Source organism: Elephas maximus, chromosome X (genome assembly GCF_024166365.1).
Source record: "Elephas maximus indicus isolate mEleMax1 chromosome X, mEleMax1 primary haplotype, whole genome shotgun sequence".
NCBI classification, from domain to species: domain Eukaryota; kingdom Metazoa; phylum Chordata; class Mammalia; order Proboscidea; family Elephantidae; genus Elephas; species Elephas maximus.
Window position 1 is genome coordinate 2,963,840 of NC_064846.1, and position 20,310 is coordinate 2,984,149.

At 50.2% G+C, this 20,310-nt stretch overlaps 1 protein-coding gene and 1 non-coding gene across 5 annotated transcripts; one reads left to right on the forward strand and one right to left on the reverse strand.

Moving 5' to 3' along the window:
• Positions 1 to 477: 477 nt before the first annotated feature.
• ZNF275 (zinc finger protein 275) lies at positions 478 to 19,753 on the reverse strand. Of its 4 annotated transcripts, none has more exons than XM_049872163.1 (7): positions 19,562 to 19,753; positions 18,839 to 18,947; positions 17,514 to 17,590; positions 9,401 to 9,492; positions 8,832 to 8,940; positions 8,348 to 8,449; positions 478 to 7,974 (listed from the first exon to the last, which is right to left on the reverse strand). In XM_049872163.1, exons 3-7 carry the CDS (start codon positions 17,539 to 17,541, stop codon positions 6,818 to 6,820), a joined length of 1,488 nt encoding a protein of 495 aa, XP_049728120.1. In that variant the 5' UTR covers positions 17,542 to 17,590; positions 18,839 to 18,947; positions 19,562 to 19,753; the 3' UTR covers positions 478 to 6,817. The 4 variants fall into 4 exon arrangements, with proteins under 4 accessions (XP_049728120.1, XP_049728122.1, XP_049728119.1 ...); XM_049872165.1 differs by having other exon boundaries at positions 18,839 to 18,965; XM_049872162.1 differs by lacking the exon at positions 18,839 to 18,947 and having other exon boundaries at positions 19,632 to 19,753.
• Positions 12,071 to 12,174, forward strand: LOC126069799 (U6 spliceosomal RNA). Its single transcript, XR_007516067.1, has one exon. It is a non-coding gene; the product is annotated as a U6 spliceosomal RNA (small nuclear RNA).
• Positions 19,754 to 20,310: the final 557 nt, after the last annotated feature.

Consider the following 20,310-nt stretch of genomic DNA (forward strand, 5'->3'; position numbering starts at 1 on the left):
CGTGGGCTGGAAGGGAAGTGAGGCCCTTTAGGTAGAGGATGGGATACAGTGCAGCTAGTTTAGCTAGCCAACAGAGGAACTAGCCAGGTAGGGAGTATTTCCACTGGGTGGGGGGATATCTGGTGAGAACAGAGAAGCTCAGTTAGGCCTCTGAAGCCCTATGAGGCTCAAAGGTGCCAAGGAAGCACTTGAAATTTTAGGTTTTTACAATACAGGTAGTGAAAGATCTACCCTTGAGAATGACATCAGGTCCAGGTGGTTTCATGGCTAAATTCTAGTAAACCTGAAAAGAAATAGGTAATTCCCATATTGTATCAACCCTTGTTTGAGAATAAAAAGATAAAAAGCATCTGAACTCTTTGTATGAGGCTAGTATAACCCTGATACCAAATTGGAATAAGACAGCACTCTGTGGGCCAATCTTTCTTATGACCATAAGCACAAAGATACTAAGTCACATCACAAGAGTATTAAAGGAGTACTTTATCATGCCCAAGTATGGGTTTCCCCAAGAATGCAATGATAAGACATTACTGGAGTTATTAATGTAATTCATTACTGGTTAAAGCTGAGCTCAGACTTCTGTGAGAGAAATAATCTTCCATCTTCTCTAAGCCAACCGAATCATTGCTGGTCTCTGTTAAAGGCATCCAACGATACCTCCATGTTCACCAAGAAGGGGAAAGGTCAAATAAGCCTGAATGATGCTACGCCCATACTGTGGAATACTGAGCTGTAGTTTAAAAAAGAACCTCCCAGGCACGCCGAGTTCAACGAAGAAAAACAGCTGCAGAATAAACTTACACTATGACACCACTTATATGACAAAAACTCTCCCTAGTTTATAGGCACATATATGCATGTGAGGTGCAAAAAGATCAGAGAGATCCCTGTCAAAGTGACCAGAGGGGGCTCTCGGAAAGGGAGGGGTGCTGGGAGGGGGCCAGAGAGTGGTGAAAAGGGACTTTGATTGCATCCACATTTGCTTAATTCATGTTTTACTTGCATACTTAAATGTGAAAGAACAGAAATTAGTGAGTAGAAGGCAAGGAACTAGAAGTGCATTTCATATAGGTGTCTGTGGGCTTGGGGGGAACCCTGGTGGCGCAGTGGTTAAGAGCTCAGCTGCTAACCAAAAAGTTGGCAGTTCGAATCCACGAGCTGCTCCTTGGACACCCTACATATGCGGCAGTTCTGCTCTGTCCTGTAAGGTTGCTATGAGTTGGAATTGACTCCATGGCAACAGGTTTGGTTATTCTGGGGTCTGTACAGGGTACAGGGAAGGCAAACAAAAGGTTTTTTTTCCCAAATATTTTAACAAATTTTCATAGGCCTGAGGTTAAAAGCAATGGATTGTGCGGGTTAGTGGGAGGCCTGGCCAGGCCCAGGCCCCTGGGCAGGTGACCAGAAAGGTGGGGAGTCCAAGAGTCCAGCGGGTTGAGGGGCTGGAGGGAGACTGCAGGAGTCTCGAGCCAGGTCCCCAAGTCTGGCTGGGCCTCTTAAGCCCAGGCCTGGAACCCAGCACCAGCGAGCTTGCAACATCAAACACTTTAAGGAAAGAGGCGGGGCTCTCAGCATCAGGAAACCAGAGGAGCAAATGAATGGCTTGTTCTTAACAACTGGTTTGCAAGCAGATGCCTGGACATGGGGCTCTGGTGCACTGTCAGCAAGGGGGCACTTGGGTCTGAAGAAGAGCTGAGCACACAATGAGGCTGGGCCTCTGGAGAAAGGTGCCTGGGAGCCCCTTTCTGGACTGTTGCCCCCTCCTAGGGGGCTGCCTATGGAGATGCTCATCCCAGCCCCCAAGGGCCCAACCTGCAAGCTCCTGAGCCCACTTCGTGGTGCCCCGCCCCCACTTGGCAGCTGACTTCTCAGCTGAGCTGTCTCGAGGCCAGGAAGCCGAGGGCTTGCTTCCCCCGCCACCTCCCACACCGGCCTTTTCTGAGGACTGGCCACCAGCCACCATGAAGGCTGACCCTCGCCGCCTCCTGGTCCTGCTCTTCTGGTCCCACCCGGAGTTCAGATGAAGGTAAGCAGTGCTCGCCAGCAAGGCGCCTCCCCAGTAGAGAGGTCCAGCAGAGCTGCAGGCAGGGCCTGAGTGGTAGATCAGCAGGCCCAGTAGGGCAAAGTGGGCCCTGGAGCCCAGTGCGGGAGCAGTAAGTGCAGCTGCCACACAGTGGAGGGCAGACCCACGAAATGAAGTGAGGAAATAAGCCACCTACAAGAAGGTCGTTTAAGAGATATTTATTGAACTCTACTCGATGCAAGGCACTGCGCTAGATCCAGAAGGGGAGCGGCCACGAAGGGCCACCCTGTCTTCTGAGAGCTCACAATCTAGTGGGTGGGGAGGGGAGAAGCCAAGCCCACAAACAGCTCTAGTGTGAGGCTGAGCATAGTGAGTGCCATAAAACAAACAAGTTAACAAGATCAGGAAGGGACCAGAAAAGTGAGCCAACAAAACAAAATACAAACTAGGTGACAGAGCTAATGCTCCACGGAATATGGCTGCGAGGGGAATTACGAGTAACAGAGTTCTCAGCCATCCCCACCAGATGGAATTGCTGGGAACACATAAAACACTTCCCTAACAGGGCGTAGGGTGGGCTGTGCCTTGACTCGTTATGCATTCAAATAGCAATGCTACCCTCAGACCATCTGTGGCCCAACTCGCTGAGACAAGAAGGCCATCACAGTGAACAGGTGTTCACGAGTCAGGTGGGACTAAGGCTGGGAGGAATGCCAGCCACGCAACTGTGCCCAAGTAGCAGCAAATGCTCTAGACAGGGTGCGATACGCAGACGCTCTCTGATGGTGACTCGAGTCATGGGGGTCCACAGTAAGGACACAGGGAAACCAAGACTGTAATGGCCAAGCTGCCTCTGGGCAGCTGAGCAGGAGTCCGCACATCTTCAACCGGTGCTGTCGCATGAGGTGACTCCCTCTTTCTCTCCAACACCAACGGGAACGTTCTTTCTCAGTGTCCTTGGTCACACTTCACGAGATGTGAAAGGCTAGCCCCTGGTTTCCAGCCAGGTCTGAGGACTGGCTGCTGCCCTTGGTTGGGCGTTTGTTTCTGGCTTAATTAACGTGGCCTGGAAGGGAGTGGAGAGGGAGCGGGGCGCCCATGGTACAGAACATGGCCGCGGGGCTGCGGGCAGGGCAGGCGCTAGGCCACCTCGAGTACAAAAACCAGCGGAATGCAGTACCACGGGAGAGACATGCCCGCTGTGGTCGGGCGGGGATTATTCCAGAAATACAAGAACAGGTGTAACACAACTAATCAACATTGTTAATTTCAATAAGCAGCAAAAATGGTAAACAATTACTTTCTTTTTAAAACTTCAGCAAATATTCAAAATTCTAATAAAATCAACCGAGGGTTTCTTTCTGAATATGACAAACGAAAGGATGGATTTCTGCCAGGAGCCAGCATTCTCTGTAAGCTGAGCCTCTTCACTGCCCTGGCTAGAGGAGCACATGTGATCAGGCGGAAAAAGCAATGAGGTAGATAGACAAATGCATAGGCAAGCACACACGAAGACAAATGCACAGGCAAGTACACACAAAAGAAAGCTGGGTCACGCTGTGCACCTGACATTGCCGTTCGCCCAGAGAATCTGAAGAAATCCGTCCCCCACCCCGATCACCAGGAACAAAAACGAATCCTGCAAAACTGCAAGACGCAAGTGAAAGCCACAGGCTGATGGCGTTTGGGTAGCAACCACCACGGAAAGCCATTCTGTCAATGCTGATGGAACAGACGTGTTCTTAGTGTTACCTCTTAAGAGAGGCTTAGAGAAAACTGCAGAACCCAAACGGAGGACAGTACAAGAGGCCAGGAAGGGGGATGGAGACGCTCCGCCCTGGCTGGGGAGCGTGCACAACAGAGCGAAGACGATGCTATGGTCCAAGTTAATCCTGTACCTAGACTTCAATAGGATCCTTCATCAAACCGGCAAATTAACAGCTCACGGTGCCAAACTTGCCCCCACTGGGATGGTGATATTCCTCACCATGACAGTTGTACAAAACACGCAACGATAGCTTGAAGAGAAAAAACGGATTGAGAAAAGGAGTGATTTCAGATAGAGATTCAAAATGACTGTAAAAACTGGGATCCAGAGCAAAAGGAATTACTATGTAGTTAAGTGCCGGTGCCTTCTCTCCAGCACTATCCTGGCCTGGTGGCCTTTCGAAAGAATCTTCTGGCCAAGGTCGCAGCGGTCATTGCCAGCCCTTGCTTCCCAGGGTAGGGGCCCAAGAAGCCCTCCTAAGATGTGCCTGCTGGAAAGTTCCGCCCCAAGCCTTTGCGGGCCCCCGAGAAGGTCCAGTTCCTCCACAGGCCCGTGAGTGGCCCTCCTGGGCTCAGCTGCCGGAAGTCACGTCAGCCTCTTGCTGTGGGCTGTGCCTGCCACCGAAGGGGTGAGCTTCCTTGCCCAGCCCTTGCAGCTATTCACCATGGCCGAGGCCGCTGGCAGTGACAGCTATAGCTCCTAGGCCACATGGGCCTCCAGAAGGGTGTGACTTCCCTCCAAACCCTTGCTTTACCACCCTTCTAGGTATGGCTGCTGGAAGTGACAGCCCAGGCCTGATGAGGTCAGCTTCCATCACTATGACATGCAGGCCACCACAAGGGCATGGCTCCTCTCCAGGAAGTGACACCCAGACATGTGGGCCAACTGCCCCCTAGGTGCCCAATGCAAAAGCCACCAAACCGACCTCTAAATTTTCAAGTCACTCGTTAGAACGGGACGGTGCACATGGCCACGTCAGTCAGGTGCATCTTCTTGTGTCTGCAGGTCTCTTGGGTGGTCCCTGGCTGGATCAGTCACTCAATCTATGCCAGGCACCGCCAATGCTCCCAGTAGCTGGTGGGACGGCTGGGCCGCTGCCAAGACTAGGCGTTGACCACCCCGCTGACCTAGGTGAGGTTAGGCCCTGGTGTTGGCTGCCAGCACTAGACTGATGAACGGCCATAGAATGTTCTGGCCAATCCACGGTGGAAGTATCTCTAGTGCCTGAGTGGTCAGGTTGGACAGTCAAAGACCGCCCGCAACGTATACTGAGTCTATGTGTCGGATGAGGAACGAGCCTGCTTCTCCAGCCCATTCCCCCAGCCCACCCCACCGCGTAGCCTGCCTCCCAATTTGGCTGCTTCCCCTTGGTGGGGGGAGGGCAGCACTTTCAACCTTGAGTTTGTAATTAAAATTCCAGAGGAAAACGTCATATCTAACTACTGCAGTGATGAAGCAATTAAACTTACAATTTAAGCGACAAAGATGAATGTTCAAATACACTGAAATTAAAAAGCTCACACAACAAAACTGTAATCAAACTGTTACAAAGGGCAAAGCAATAGAAGTGAAAAAAAAAAAGAATCACCATAATTGATGTATAAAGAACTGCTCTATAAAGTCAATATATCCAAAGGTAACTTGATAACTAGTCAAAGGAGATGAACGTACAACTTGCATGCGAGACAACAGAAAAGGTCCTTCGGTCCTCACAGGAGAGGTCAGGGTTAGAAGAAAATGAGATAAGGCGTCAGGTTCTGGAGCTAATGACAGTGGGTGACCTGCACTGAGCGCTACCTCCCTGCCAGGTGCTTGTACGAGACCAGCGCTCTGTGGCACCAGCTGCCGGCCGCCCTTATGACCACTCTGGGGTAGGTACTGTGACCCCTCCGTGTGACAGAGCAGGAAACGGAGAGTGGAGAAAGCACCATCGAAGCCCAACAGACCAACGAGAGGCTCTGGTTCCCCTAATTCTCTCGGGAAGGAGGAGCCACCTTACACTCGAGTCCTTGAGAAGCCCCTCTCTCAACTACTTTATTTTGAACCAGAAAGTGCTGCGGGAGACCCATTAACCCAAAACCACCCTAATGAAATGCTGGTTTGGGATATGTATTTTTTTTTATAGGGGTCACCAGACTGAACCGGTTAATAAAGACGCAGAAGAAATTAGGACTATGACCTCACAGTGACAAGCCTTTTAAAGGTCACATTACAAAGCAACACCTTCGGTGCTTATGTTGTAGAGCTACAGACGTGAAAAAACAAAACAACACAACCAACCAACGGTCTGAATGCCAAGTGAACATGTACCGACGGCTTGAGAGAAAATTTCCAGAGCGCCATCAGGCAGGCTGGCTATCGCCTCCATCTGAGCTGTTGGTCAGTCAGTCAGTCAGCTGGAGGGGGACCTGATGTACTTTGGAAATATCAGATGATGCAAAAGTGGCGCCCAGGTGAAGATAGCGAGGCCAAAACTGGACAGGAGGTGTTAGAATAAAATTATTTCACAAAACGGAGAGTGGGCAAAAAGGGCAGGTTTCTAAATTAATATATTATTTTATATCATATGTGACTTACAATATGTATGTATAACTAAATTAATAAATTAAATAGTATAAGATATTTGACCTTTGTATTTACATCCCTCACAATTTATAAATTCAAGTAGGCCACAAAAAGGCAGGGTGATCTTCTCTTTGGGAAACAAAGGGGATCACATTCGATCGGAGTCGCCTTCCGCTCGGAGCAGATGACCTCTGGCCCCGCCACAACCCGTGACCCTCTCGGATTCGAGGTGTGCACGTCTCAACACCTGGAAGGCCCTTTGTGCCAGTGAAACTAGCCAAAATAACTTAAAATGGTCAAAGCTACTTTTGATGGGCGTCATAGGAAACACGGACACTTAGAAATTGCTGGTGGCAGTAGAAACTGGTTTCAACCTTTCTGACAAGAAAATATAGAAGCGCTACAAAACCGTTCATCTCCTTTGACTTGGCCGCTCGGAGGCCCCCCTCACAGCCCAGCTACTGGCGGTGAGTGGGCTGGTGCTTGTGCAGGGCAGAGCGCCGCTTGAACACGCGGCCGCACTCGCTGCACTCGCAGCGCCGCGCCCCGCTGTGGATCCTGCGGTGGCGGCTCAGGCCGGAGCTCCTCCGGAAGGCCTTGCCGCACCGGTCGCACTCGTAGGGCTTCAGTCCGCTGTGGATCCGCCGGTGCTTGATGAGGTCGGAGGGCCCCCGGAAGGCCTTGCCGCAGTCGCCGCACGCGTAGGGCCGCTCGCCGGTGTGAATGCGCTGATGCTCCAGGAGGCTGGAGCTCTGCCGGAAGGCCTTGCCACACTGGCCACACTCGTAGGGCTTCTCGCCGGTGTGGATGCGCCGGTGCTTGGTGAGCTCAGAGCTGCGGCGGAAGAGCTTGCCACAGTGCGGGCACCCGTAGGGCTTGGCCCCGCTGTGGATGCGCTGGTGCTCGGCCAGGCCACTGACCCCACGGAAGGACTTGCCGCAGTCGTCGCAGTCGAAGGGCAGGTGGCCTGTGTGCGTGCGCTGGTGCTTGAGGAACTCCTGGCGGTCCAGGAAATTCACGCTGCACGCCTCGCAGGCGAACGGCTTCTCGGAGGCGTGAAGCTTCTGGTGCTGGGACAGCTGGGTGTTCACCTTGAAAGAGCGCCCGCATTCCTCACAATCGAAGGGCCTCTCTCGGCTGTGCACCCTCAGGTGCTGACTGAGGCCTGCGTTTTTCTTAAACCGCTTCCCACATTCCTCGCATTCAAAGGGCTTTGCCTCCTTCTCCATCTGCTCCCTCTTCTCCACAGCATCTTCAAGGGCCTGGCTGGGGCCAGGCCGAGGCTCCGCAGCCACGTGGCTCTTCCTGTGCTCCTTGAACTCGGTGATGCCCCTGAAGACCTTCCCGCACTCTCGGCACTCCCAGACCGTCTCCTCACTGTGGATTCTTTGGTGCTGGACAAGGAGGACTTTCAGCCGAAAGCTGTCCCCACACTCTTTACATGCAAAATGATGCTCTAGAGGCAGATTCTGGGGGCTCCCTAACCTCCCCTCTGTGTCCCTATTCTGTCTGACCTCAGGGCTAGGGTCACCGGCCCTGGGTGAGCTGGTGGACGCCATCTCGTGGGGCTGGGCGTTCTCACCCACTGTCTCGTGTTGAGTCACAGAGATGTTTTCTGAAATGAGAAAGGCAAGACATGCTGGTCTACAAAGGGAGAGAGAGGAGCTTCCTTGATTCTCCTCTGCCATGAGGCTTTTCCTCCCGAGACTGTAACTGAGCAGGGGCCTGGGCCTGGCAGCCACCAGAGCGGGATGGCTGGTGCCCGTCTGACCAGGAGCTGGGGATCACAGAGAGAAGAGGCAGAACGGCCTGACCACTGGACACCCCCTCCCTAAAAAGTGATCCTGAGAAGATTCCTCCTTCTGTGAGTAAAGAACAGCCCCCAGCTCTCACCTGAAGCCCCCAACTGCTCAGCTGGGCCTCCCCTGATTTCCTCATATATATATATATATACACACACACATATTTTTTGGTTTTTTCTCACTCACCGGAATGCTTAGCTTGACCCGCGATGAGAGATGGGTCTGAGACCAACAGTACTTGTCCTTGCACCTGGCGAGGGACTAAGGCAGGATTCAAATCAGGAACTCCTGCTCGTGCAGAAAGACACGTGTTAGGGAAGTAGCCAGAGATGACGTCATAACCTCATACTCTTCCCAGGCTCCCTCCTAAAGAACCCATATCCCACAGTGCAGACCCGACAACAGTAAATGGAAATCAAATGCCTGTGCAATTTACATAATTCATGTTTAAAAAAAAAAAGCATTCTAACTTATAGTAGCGTGCTCTCGTTTCTTTCCCAGCAGTGAATGCACCTTTTTTCGGTGCCCTCTCCTCCTAGACGCTGGTGGTGACAGGCCCTTTGTATTTCCCACAACCCATCCCCTAGGGCCCAGGTGCTTCTCATCCCACTCCCAGCCACTCAGGACCAAGAAGTTGGTGTTGAATGTGGCAAAGGGGCAGCACCCTTACCCACGGAGGTCACGTTCCCAAAGTATTCCAGCGTCCTCTGCTCACGGTCCAGCCTCAACCACTCCCCTTCTGTGAGGTATTGTTCCACACCATCAAATGGAACGGAACCCTGAAAGAATTCCCAAGGATAATCAGTCCCTCCGTTTATTCTAGCAAGAGGCGGGGCAGTGCCAGGAGCACCAGGGACAAGAGGCAAGGGCCTGGTATGGGTGCGTGTGGCTAACACAGAACTCTAACCACAAGCCTCAAGAAGTCCTAGAAAGCAAACCCGACAAAGCGCCAGGAGACCTGGGCAGCAGCCCTGGCCTCCCACTGCCTTCCCACAGGCCCTCAGCTCGATCACTTTCCTGGCCTGAAGCTCCACTCCCCACCTGTACGATGGGGACAACAAGCCCAGCAGGCATCCATTCCTTGGCAGACTCCAGAGAGAAGCAGAGGGAGGGAGGGAGAGAGGGAGGGAGGGCAGCAGCTGAGGCTCAGGCCCTGCCACGTGTCATGCTGGGATCAGAGGCTGAGGCCAGAATCAGGGAGCAGTGACGGAATCCCAAACAAGGCAGAGGGAAGCTCACCTGGGCCTCCAGCATCTCAAGAGGGACTGCCAGGACCTGTTCTCCCGGGGCTCCATCCTGGGGAAGGGCAAGACCTTGGGGAGCAGGCGGCGCTAAGGAGAGTGAAAAGAGCCGTGAGTGACAGCAGCCCTGTTTCTGGGTCCCCGGGATAAGTCTGGGACTTTCCTTCTCCCTGTTTTTAAGTCTTGTTGAGTCTTCTCTCCTGCTGTGGCTGAAGTGACCAGCCAGAGCACAGGTATGCCTAAGAAAACATACCCCAAATACTGGCAGCGAGTTACTAAAGGCAGGCTGGAGGGAAACAAGACAAAGGCGTGGCAGCCCAGGCAGAGCCGGGAGAAGACAGGCACAGACAGGAGAGCCATCAGGGGTGGTGGATTGGCTCTCAGAGACAGACCAATCCCAGTCCTCTTTCTAGCTAGAAACCTCAGAGTTCAATGCTCACATTGCTCAGGAGGGAAGCAACCCAAAACTAATATCAGAAAAAATAACTAGGAAATGAGAGAGCCGCCCCAACTCAGTAGAGGCAACAAGAAACTGATCAAGTCGCTGGAGGGGAGAGCAGCAACAAAGAGCCAGAGTCACGGCTTCCTAGCCCAGTGCTCAGGTGCTTAAAGGCCACACGCCACCAAAGCACGTAGCCAGGGGAAAGGGAGAGATTTGCAGACAAGAACATTTCTCTTACACAGCTGACAAAACGAGAAGTTGAACAAAAATGATTCTTCTAAAAGCTTACAGCTGGGAAAATTAGCTACAAAGAAAAGACCTTCAAAACTAAGTTGCTAAATAAAAGATCTGAACAATACGTACACATTCCTTCCAAACTGCAAAACAGATGAGATATCAGAAGATCCTAGCAGAGACAAGTGTACCACAGACCTCCCGTTTCAGTGAGCTCAAAGGAACAGGAACACAGTGACCACTGCCCTGGGGCAAAGTCACTTCGATTCAATTCATAATTAAATGAAAAGAGAGCATTTTTACACCAATTCAAGGACTGCACAACCCAGATACTCCAGAATGACTTTTCCATAGGATTAAAGACGTTATGTTAAAATAAATGGCCAGAGACTCTCACTTCTGGCCGCAGTGGAATAACAAGGAATGGACTTAACGTCCTGCCGTAAACGAGTAGAACTGGTACAAGACGGATAAAACAACAGTTTCCAGACATCAGATAGCAAGATCTCTGAGAAAAGAGACACAAATGAGGTGAGACCTGTAATCATGCCAGCTCTCTGCCTGGAAGCAGTTTCCAGATAGAGAGTGTAGGAAAGGGGAGCCCAAACACATCTCATGATTTCCCCAAGATGAGGAGACCCAGATCAGCAGTCAAGTGAGCCTCAGACAGCTGAGCTCCAGAAAGGAGGAAATTATGCAGAAAAAAAGACTGCCATAAAATCTGCATCGGGCTCCCCTTTTCCTGACTATTAAATCATGCACATATAGAGTGTAACTCCAAAAGGGCAGGAGAAGAACGATCAGGAAGCTGCAAGCTAAACAATTTCCAAGAACACACAAACGTTTGTGAGAAGTTCAAGGTCAGATCAATCAGTGTAGAGTGTTCTCAGTGAGCACCTGGAGTATTCGGTAGAGAATCCAGAGGGGTCATGCCTTAGCAGCAGGGCTGATCTATCCCTGGAACCAACAATACGTAAGACATGTACTAGAAAAGCTTAAAACTAGGCCTCAAAGGATCAAAAACCAAAACCAACCCCACGACCGTTAAGTCAATTCTGACCCATAGCGACCCCATAGGACAGAGTACAACTGCCCCACAGGGTTTCAAAGGAGCAGCTGGTGGAGCTAAACTGCTGACCGAGTTTCTGGTTAGCAGCCGTATCACTTAACCACTGTGCCACCAGGGCTCCTCAAAGACTCAAGCTGATCCACAAATAACTACCTCCCAAAACAAAGTCCAACATGCTTCAAAGAGAGACAACAAAATCCAGACACTCAGCCACATAACATTTACAATGTCCGACACCTCATCAAAAATTACTGGACTGCCGAGAAGCAGGAAAATGTGACCCACAGCAAGGAGAAAAATCAGTCAACAAAAACAGACCCAGACGTGACCGATGATAGAAGTAACAAACAAGGATAACAGCTAGTTTAACTATATACACGTGTTTAAAGAAAAACAGGAAAATGACAAGCAAAATGAAAAATAACAACCGATAGCAAGATCAAAACACAAAGACACATCAAAATGTGACTGCTGAAAACCAGTGATAAAAAGAAAATCTTAAAGTAGTCAGAGATAAAAAAGATATTACATAGATAGAAATAAAGATAATAACTGCTAACTTTTTATCAGAAAATACGTAAGCCAGAAAACAACTGAATAACATTGCTGAAGTGCTAAAAAAAACAAAACTGCCAACCTACAATTCTATATTCAGGAAAAGTGTCCTTAGAAAATGCAGGCAAAATAAAAACTTTTGCAGACATACAAAAGCTGAGAGAATCTGTCACCAACAGACCCGCAATACAAGAAATATTAAGGGAAGTTCTTTGGGTGGAAGGAAAACGATACCAGATGGAAACGTGGATCTACACAAAGGAATAAAGCACACCAGAAATGGTAAATATATGGGGACGTATTCTTTTTTCGTTTTTATAAAATACTTTTACTCCTTAATTTTTAATTCTTAAAAAAATAATTGCCTGGTGCTCGCTTCGGCAGCACATATACTAAAATTGGAACGATACAGAGATTAGCATGGCCCCTGCGCAAGGATGACACGCAAACTCGTGAACCATTCCATATTTTTACTGGACTAAGCCAAAAGCAGAGAAGTTTCCTGAATAAACTGAATGCTTCAAAGGCCAGCATAGCAGGGGCAGGGCTCTGGGGACCATGGTTTCAGGGAACATCTAAGTCAACTGGCATATTAAAATCTATTAAGAAAACATTCTGCATCCCACTTTGAAGAGTGGCGTCTGGGGTCTTAAATGCTAGCAAGCGGCCATCTAAAATGCATCAATTGGTCTCAACCCACCTGGATCAAAGGAGAATGAAGAACACCAAGGACACAAGGTAATTACGAGCCCATGAGACAGAAAGGGCCACATAAACCAGAGACTACATCAGCCTGAGACTAGGAGAACTAGATGGTACCTAGCTACAATTGATGACTGCCCTGACGGGGAACACAACAGAGAACCCGAGGGAGCAGGAGAGCAGTGGGATGCAGACCCCAAATTCTCATAAAAAGACCAGACTTGATGGTCTGACTGAGACTAGAAGGACCCCGGTGGTCATGGCCCCCAGCCCTTCTGTTGGCCCAGGACAGGAACCATTCCTGAAGCCAATTCTTCAGACATGGATTGGACTGGACAATGGGTTGGAGAGGGATGCTGGTGAGGAGTGAGCTTCTTGGATCAGGTGGACACTTGAGACTATGTTGGCATCTCCTGCCTGGAGGGGAGATGAGAGGGTGGAGGGGGTTAGAAGCTGGCGAAATGGACACGGAAAGAGAGAGTGGAGGGAGGCAGCAGGCTGTCTCATTAGGGGGAGAGCAACTGGGAGTATGTAGCAAGGTGTATGTAAGTTTTTGTGTGAGAGACTGACTTGATTTGTAAACTTTCACTTAAAGCACAATAAAAAATTAAAAAAAAATTGCCTGTTAAGCAAAAATTATAACAAGGTAGTGTGGGGTTTATAACACATGTAGAAGTAAAACATACAGCAATAGTTGGGAGAATGGAACTATACTGCTATAAGGTTCTTATATTCAGGCCCCATCCCAGACCTAGTAAATCAGAAATTTTGTCAGTGGAGTCCAGCAATCTGTGCTTTAACTGACCCTCCAAGAGACTCTGATGCACACTAATAACCCAGTAGTGGGGATAAAATGCAATACCAAAAAATACTTCATCCAAAAGAAAAGTAAAGAAAAATATGAACAGAGGCAACAAATGGAAAACATAAAGAAAGATGACAAACAAACCCAACCATATATATAATCAAGTTAAATGCAAATGGACTCAGCATTCCAATTAAAAGGCATAGGTTGTCAACCTCTATTAAAAAATACAAACTCAATTATATGCTGAGAGAAAACTTTAAATATAAAGGCGTTACAATATAAAGACACACATTAAGAGTAAAAGGATGGAAAATGACATTCTGTAAAAAGGCCTGACAGGAAATAATCTCAATGCTATAAAAAGAGGGGTGAATGATGAATGTGGCTCAGGGCTCTGGACCCACACCACTGAGGAGTCCCAGGATTCAGGGCAGGGAGAAAATTGGGGGGCTTAAAGATAAAACTAGCAGGTGGCCATTGGAGGATGACATACAGCAGATTATGAAAATGCAAATCCTTCGTAGACAATGTAGAGAGACAGAGTAAACTCTGGATTGAACACCCAAACAGGTAGGAGAAGGGGAGAAAGCAGCTAGGTATATATTTCTATCTTAGGAATACAATAAATAAATAAATAAATAAACAAAACAGACTTGTAACTAAAACACACACACACACATATACACACCCCTACCCCAATGGGAACCACACTGGGTTAGAATCAAGGTCCTTTTAGATGAATTTCTGTAGTAATCAGAAAAGAACAAGAATTTAAAAAAATTTTAGTAAACTCTGGATAAGAAAGATACTCAGTATGAAAGAGGACAAGGGCTGAGTCCAAGAAGGAAATGGAACTTGGCCCTTGAAACTGGGCAATGCTGGGTGGGTGAACCTTGGCTGGCAAGGGTCAGAAGAACAGCACTTCCTGAGATGTCCACGTGGGAAAGGAAGTACTGGGTGACAACCAGAAAGATGGGATTGTGACTTCCTGGGCTCTTCCCCACGATGGGTGTGGGCAGAAGGCCTCATGAGGCCCCAAAGTCCATCTGAGTCTCTATGTCCATCTTTAACCGGCTGTCACACACAGGTGCTTCCCCAGTGTGTGAGCTACTCCCCAGGCACTCAGTAGCCAAGCCCTCTGTGTGCCCCGGGGCAGGGCCTCCCTCAGGCCAGTGGCATTCTTCCTGGTAAACATCTGATGTCTGGTTTGACTTTGATTTCCAATAAAAAAAAACAAACTGGTCATGTGTTATGTACATAATTCATTTTTTAAAATTCACTTCCAACTGAACATTAATGTTTTGCTACCAAGTGGAATGGAGGAGAAAACATTACATATTGACCTTCAGAAATGTGGACCTCTTCTCACTGTCCTGAGGTCTGAACCCAACCCCTGGCCCTGGCCCAGCCCACCCAGCTCATATCCCACCCCTGGAACCTCAGTGCCACACTGGCCTTCAATCAGTCCTAGATATGCCAAGGCTGTGAACTGCCTACACCTTCGACTCCAATGCCACCTTCTCCAAATCATGTCCACATTTCAGCTGCATTAAAGAGTTTCCACATGACACCTTCACTCCCTAAAACTTATCCTGTGAAAATAGACTCTCCAGAGGAGAAATGTCAGCCTCACCAGGACAGAGGCCTTTTCTTTCTTGGTCACACCAAATCCCCAGTGTCTGCAGCAGCTCCTGGCCCCAAGAGGGCACTGGATAAATTGTGGGTCGACTGCATCGATGTGTAGGGGGAGGGGAGCATTAAATGGAGGGAGCTTACACTCATTGAAAGCCTACTACAGGCTTGGTGCTGTGCCTCTCCCTTCACATATTTTAATTACCACAACCTATGGTTTTTTTTTTTATGGTTATTACCAAGGAGCCCTGGTGGCACAGTGGTTAAGCACCTGGCTGTTAACCAAAAGGTCAGAGGTTCAAATCCACCTGCCACTACATGGTAGAAAGATGTGGCAGTCTTCTTCCATAAAGATTACAGCCTTGGAAACCCTACGTAGCAGTTCTACTCTGACCTACAGTGTCACTATAAGTGGGAATCGACTCCATGGCCATGGGTTATAGCTATTACCACCTCCATTTCACAGAGAAGGAAACCGGGGATGCAAGACATTAAGTACTGTGCTTAAGGTCCAGCTCCCAATCTTTGAGACTGTTTAGGCCACACCAGAGAAGAGAGAAATAATATGCAACTCCTTAATACCCGGCCATGTCCAGGGGACAGGCTAGTAGTGAGTGTGGCAGCCTAATGATACACATGCGTGTTTAGGGGCTGGTTTTAAATCATGCTATGAACATGCTATCACAAGCCATCACTGTCAATGGAAATACACACTCACATACAGTCCTTCCATGCCAGCCAGCCAGTTTAATTGAGCAAACCCGACTCATGTGTTTTTCCTTAGTTGGCATGATTAACTGTTGAAATCCCAGAGCCACAATCTGCAAGTGAACTGTGAATTATCCTTTCCTGAGTGTGGACGGGAGTGGCCCTTCTTGGACCAAGGCAGCCCAGGGGACTTCACCCATGAGCACCTTAGCTCTTGGTAGTAGTGTGATCACCACCCACACGGTCACAGAGCCCATGGGTACGGAGAGGTTGTCATAAAAACGGGAGGATACGGTGAGCCCAATTTCAAAGGAGGCTAAACTCCACGATACCAAGGGTGTAGGGTAAAAAAAGCTGTAAAGTGAAGGAAAACGATAAAAAAAAAAAAAAAGACAGTACACACTAATCCCCAGTGCAGTTAAAAATGGAACACTCATTAACCCTGGACTCGGTAAGCTCATTTAGATTCCGTGTTTCACAACTTCTGTACTTTACAATGGGGAGACTGATCCGGAGAAGACGCTGGACACTGGCCCAAAAGGGATACACTTGTGTCCACTGCCTTCCAAGGTCAAAGCAATTCCGGGCAGAACACGAAAGCCAGTGGGGTGCACCCGATGAACAGAGAGCAGTGCTGTCCTTGAACAGGAGGCACTTTCAGCAGCCACAGAAAAGCATGCGCCGAATCACGGAAGGGGCCCTCCTGTGTGCAACTATGAGATGAAGCTCAGAGAAACAGCGTGGCCAAAAAGGCCCCCGGCTCCTAATCTTCGTGTAAAGAATAGGTCACACCTGGCATGAAGAGTCCTCCTCCTTCAAAAAGGCTCTGAAGTATATTTAGACCATGAACTCCTAGAGAGCAAAGGCCCTTCGGATGCGACTGTGGAGCCCATACTGACCCGAGCCCAGTGCCATGTGTTGAGTACATATCTATCGCTGGAATAGAAGGAAAACAATCACGCAAATCTCGACCCGCTGCCTGACAATTTAAAAAATGCTCTCTAAAAAAATGAAAGCTCATCTCAATGTCTTCCTAATGTGGCTTCAAATCACAATTGAAATTTTGAGCAACTTATTTAAATCGAATTTACTGTATGAAATGAGAAACTCTGGCATTAAGAGAACAAAAATAATCATTTTGATTTGATCTGAAAGAACGGAGATTAAGAGTTGAAATCAACCTAGACAAAAACCAGCTCATGTCACAAAAAATGTTGAATGATTAAATGTCCTCTGGTTGCCTCTGAGCTGAGGACAACCTCAGGAATGTTGGGCAATGAAGGTAACTTTTCAGTCTAAATGATCTGCACTTGACCGATGGCACAGCACAAAGAGCCAAGCATCCTCCTCAGCCAGGCCTTCCCTGGGCAGGGGGAGTGAGGCAGCAAGGCCATCCAGACTAGATGCATCCAGCAGCCTTCAAGAGCCGAGCTCCTGGGTTCAGAACAGATCGCCAGGTAAGAAGTGAGGAGAGAGCTCAAGAGACCATGTGACACTGTAGAAATGGGCAACAGCAGATTCCAAGGGGTGTGAGAAGCACTTGGACTTCCCTGACTATCTAAACAAGGACGCATAGCAGGATCCCTTCAGGTCCCAAAGCTAGAGTTCACTCAGAAGACAACAGGTGGCTTGTGGTGTACAGTTCGGTTCTGGGCCAGGGCATGAAGGCCATGCAGGCTCTCTTTATGGGATCCCATTCGCAAGAGACCTCGCTCTTTAACATCTGAACCAGATGGGTGTCTTTGGCCCCCTCCCCTATCCCAATGATTACTTAGATTACCCATTCTCCTTATTGGGTATCTTCTCTTCCTCACGTCATATAGCTTGCTTGAGAGAACTGTCCTTGGGTAAAGACAGTCCAGTAACACCATTGTACAAAAAAAAAGGAAGTGCTTGTACCCTACTCACGGGGCCTTCTGAGAGTCTAGCAGCAGACATGATCTGTGAATACACAGACTTACCCAAAAGAGACACACAGGGATGACTCATAGTGTCACAGAACAATTCCCAGTTGTTAGTTCCGCAGGTATAGCCTCACCTGTGGGATTGAAATAACTTGGGTGAACAAAAGCAAATCTGCGAGCACCTTCCAGGAAGGTGTTTCTGTGTAGTGAGCGCTAAACCAGGAATGTGTGCAGGAAGCACAGGCTGCAGGACTGAACACGTGGTCAAGGTCCGCAATCCCCCCCCCAGCCACAAGCACAGAACAGCTGCACCACTCCCCCCGCCCCCCCTCAGCTGGAGATGGTTCTGGCCTTTGTGTTTCCTTAGACCTTTGGGGCCAGGACGTGGACGTAAAGGCCCCATTCAGGTCCAACATATACTGTCTAAGCATGCCGTTACTAGAAGTGGTAGAATCCTAAAGGGCTCAAAGAGGGTGTTTCACCAGGAAAGCCTGTTTCTCACGGATATTTGTGTCATGTCTGTGTGTGTCTTTTTCCAAGTGTGTGTGGGTGGGAATACATCTGTTTTTGTCTTTCCCGCTTTTCCTCTCTCGCTTGGCCTGGACACCTGTTTCTCTGTGTTTTGGTTTCCATCTTCTTTCTTTTCTATAAAAAGCCATAAGGTAGACCAGAAGGGGATTTTGTAGTGTTTGTTGCACTTAACTGAAGAAAAGTTTATGTTCTCCTTTCTCAAGACATGTGGCATCTTACTCAAAATCAAAATACAGCGTTAAGTAGTGCTTCATTTAGGTTACAAGACCCTGAATATAAAGGATTCTAAATGGGGCAGCAGGGGTGCTATGTAAATCCTGGGCCATCGAGGCGCCCAGGCAGCTGAGGGATCAGTAGGTTAGAAACCAGGGTACCAGGTATGGGGTGAGACCAAGAAATCGGCATTTTCCAACAGGCACCCAGGGGATTCTATATGGAGGGGGCCTTATTTCCACTGGGCCTGTCCAGAATCTGGAGACTCCTTCTCCCTAGTTCTCATCAGGCTGAGCCTGGCCCATAAGCCTCTGGAAATGGGAGCCCCTCTGAGTCCCTGCTGAGGGCCAGGCTTTCAAGTACGGAATTCACACTGTAGCAGATATTTCAAGAGGCCCCTCACCCACAGAAGGCGGGGAAAACAGTCTCCACAGGATTCTAAACATGGATACAGTAACTTTTTTTGTACCGTATGGTGCCAGGCACTGTGCAAGTTTCTACTGTAGGGCCCAATGCGGGGGATGAGAGGAGGTACCATTAGTATGGGGTGGGGGGTGGGGTTCCACCAATCCTATTTGAAAAGCTCTGGTAAAGGAAAATTCTAGAGACTGAGGTTGAAGAGGAAATGTTTCACTGACCAGACTGGGGGGAGGGGGGGAACCGTGGCTAGGCCGGGCCAAGGCGGGCTGGAGGGCTTCAGTTGGAACAGGGTGGGACCTCTGGGATGAAGGCCAGAAGTGGGGGGTGCTGAAAAGAGACCGTTGGCTTTGGATGGCAGGCGAATGGGGGGGTAGGAAAAAACATGTAATTAATCACCCAAATATAGACTGGAGGAGGCGGTCAAGGAGCTTAAAGGGGGGGCGCTGTAGCTAGAAAGGGTAGCCCCCCAAGCGAGCCATAGAAAACGCCCTGTCCAGACGGAAGGTCTTGAGCTCGGCTTCAGCCAGCATGGATTGCCCCCCTCAACACAGCTCTCGGGCCCTAGGCCACCCCCCATCCTCCCTGCCAAGCTGAGACTCGGCCCCTCCCCCAGACTCTCCCCGATCACCCCCTCCTCCTCGGCCTCCAAAGTGCTTGGGGTGGGGGTCCCTTCCCTCAGACCCTGACTGGCTCCCGCCCCCGCTCCCAGCGTCCCCCGGAAAACTGGGTAGGCCCCGGCACGTCCTGACTCTCGCTCCTACTGCCCCTCCCCGCGGGGGGTCTTGGTGCCTCGACGCCCCACCCCAGGGCCGAGCAGCAGCTCCCGGCGGGCCCAGAGTACCCCGGGCTGCCGGCTCTGCCCGCCGCACCCGCTCCGCTGACCCGCGCGCTCCCTCGCGTCTCCCACGGGCTCCTCCCGCGGCCCGTGGCCGAACGCTCACCCCGGCAGCAACCGCTCCGGCGGCCCACGCGCTCCTCCCGCGGCCCGCACGCCCCAGTGGCCGCGCTCACCCCAGCCGCCGGGGCACCGCCCACGGCCCACGGTCCTCGGCCCTCGGCGGAGCGGAGGCGCGGCCCAGCAGGCCCGGCGTGGCAGGAAGCGCCCGGAGCGCCTGTACGGCCGCCAGCCCAGCAGCCCTGGCGCGTTTCCGGAGCCTCTGGCGCCGCCGGGGATAAGGGGGGAGCGAGACTCCGCCCCGGCCCCGCCCATCCTGAGGGCCCCGATTGGCCAGGAAAGGGGGCGGGGCAAGGAGGAGGGTCAGGCGGGGCCACCGGGGAGCCGAGCGCGCGGCCGGAAGGAAGCTCGGGAGGAGGGGGGGAGGACGCAAGGAATGTACGAGTGAATGAATGAGTGAGCCCGCGGCCAGCCAACGAAGGAAAGAACGAATACTGAAAAGAACCCCTCCCCTTTGGGTGCCGTGAGGGAACGAGATCCGAGGGCGATGAAAGCCACCCCGCCACTTGAGGGCTCAAATTTCCTCGCAAAGTTGGTGGCCTTGACTCTGCCAGGCCCAGCCCTGCCCTCGGGGTGCAAGCTTTCGCTACCCAGAGCTCCAGAGACGATCTGTGTGCCCGCGTGTGTGTATTGAGGACCCGCCATAAGCTAGCAAACACATGCGTTCATTTCAAAATAGCAGGTCATACTATGAAGCAAAAACAACAGGATCCTTGGATCCTGGGGGTGTAGCAA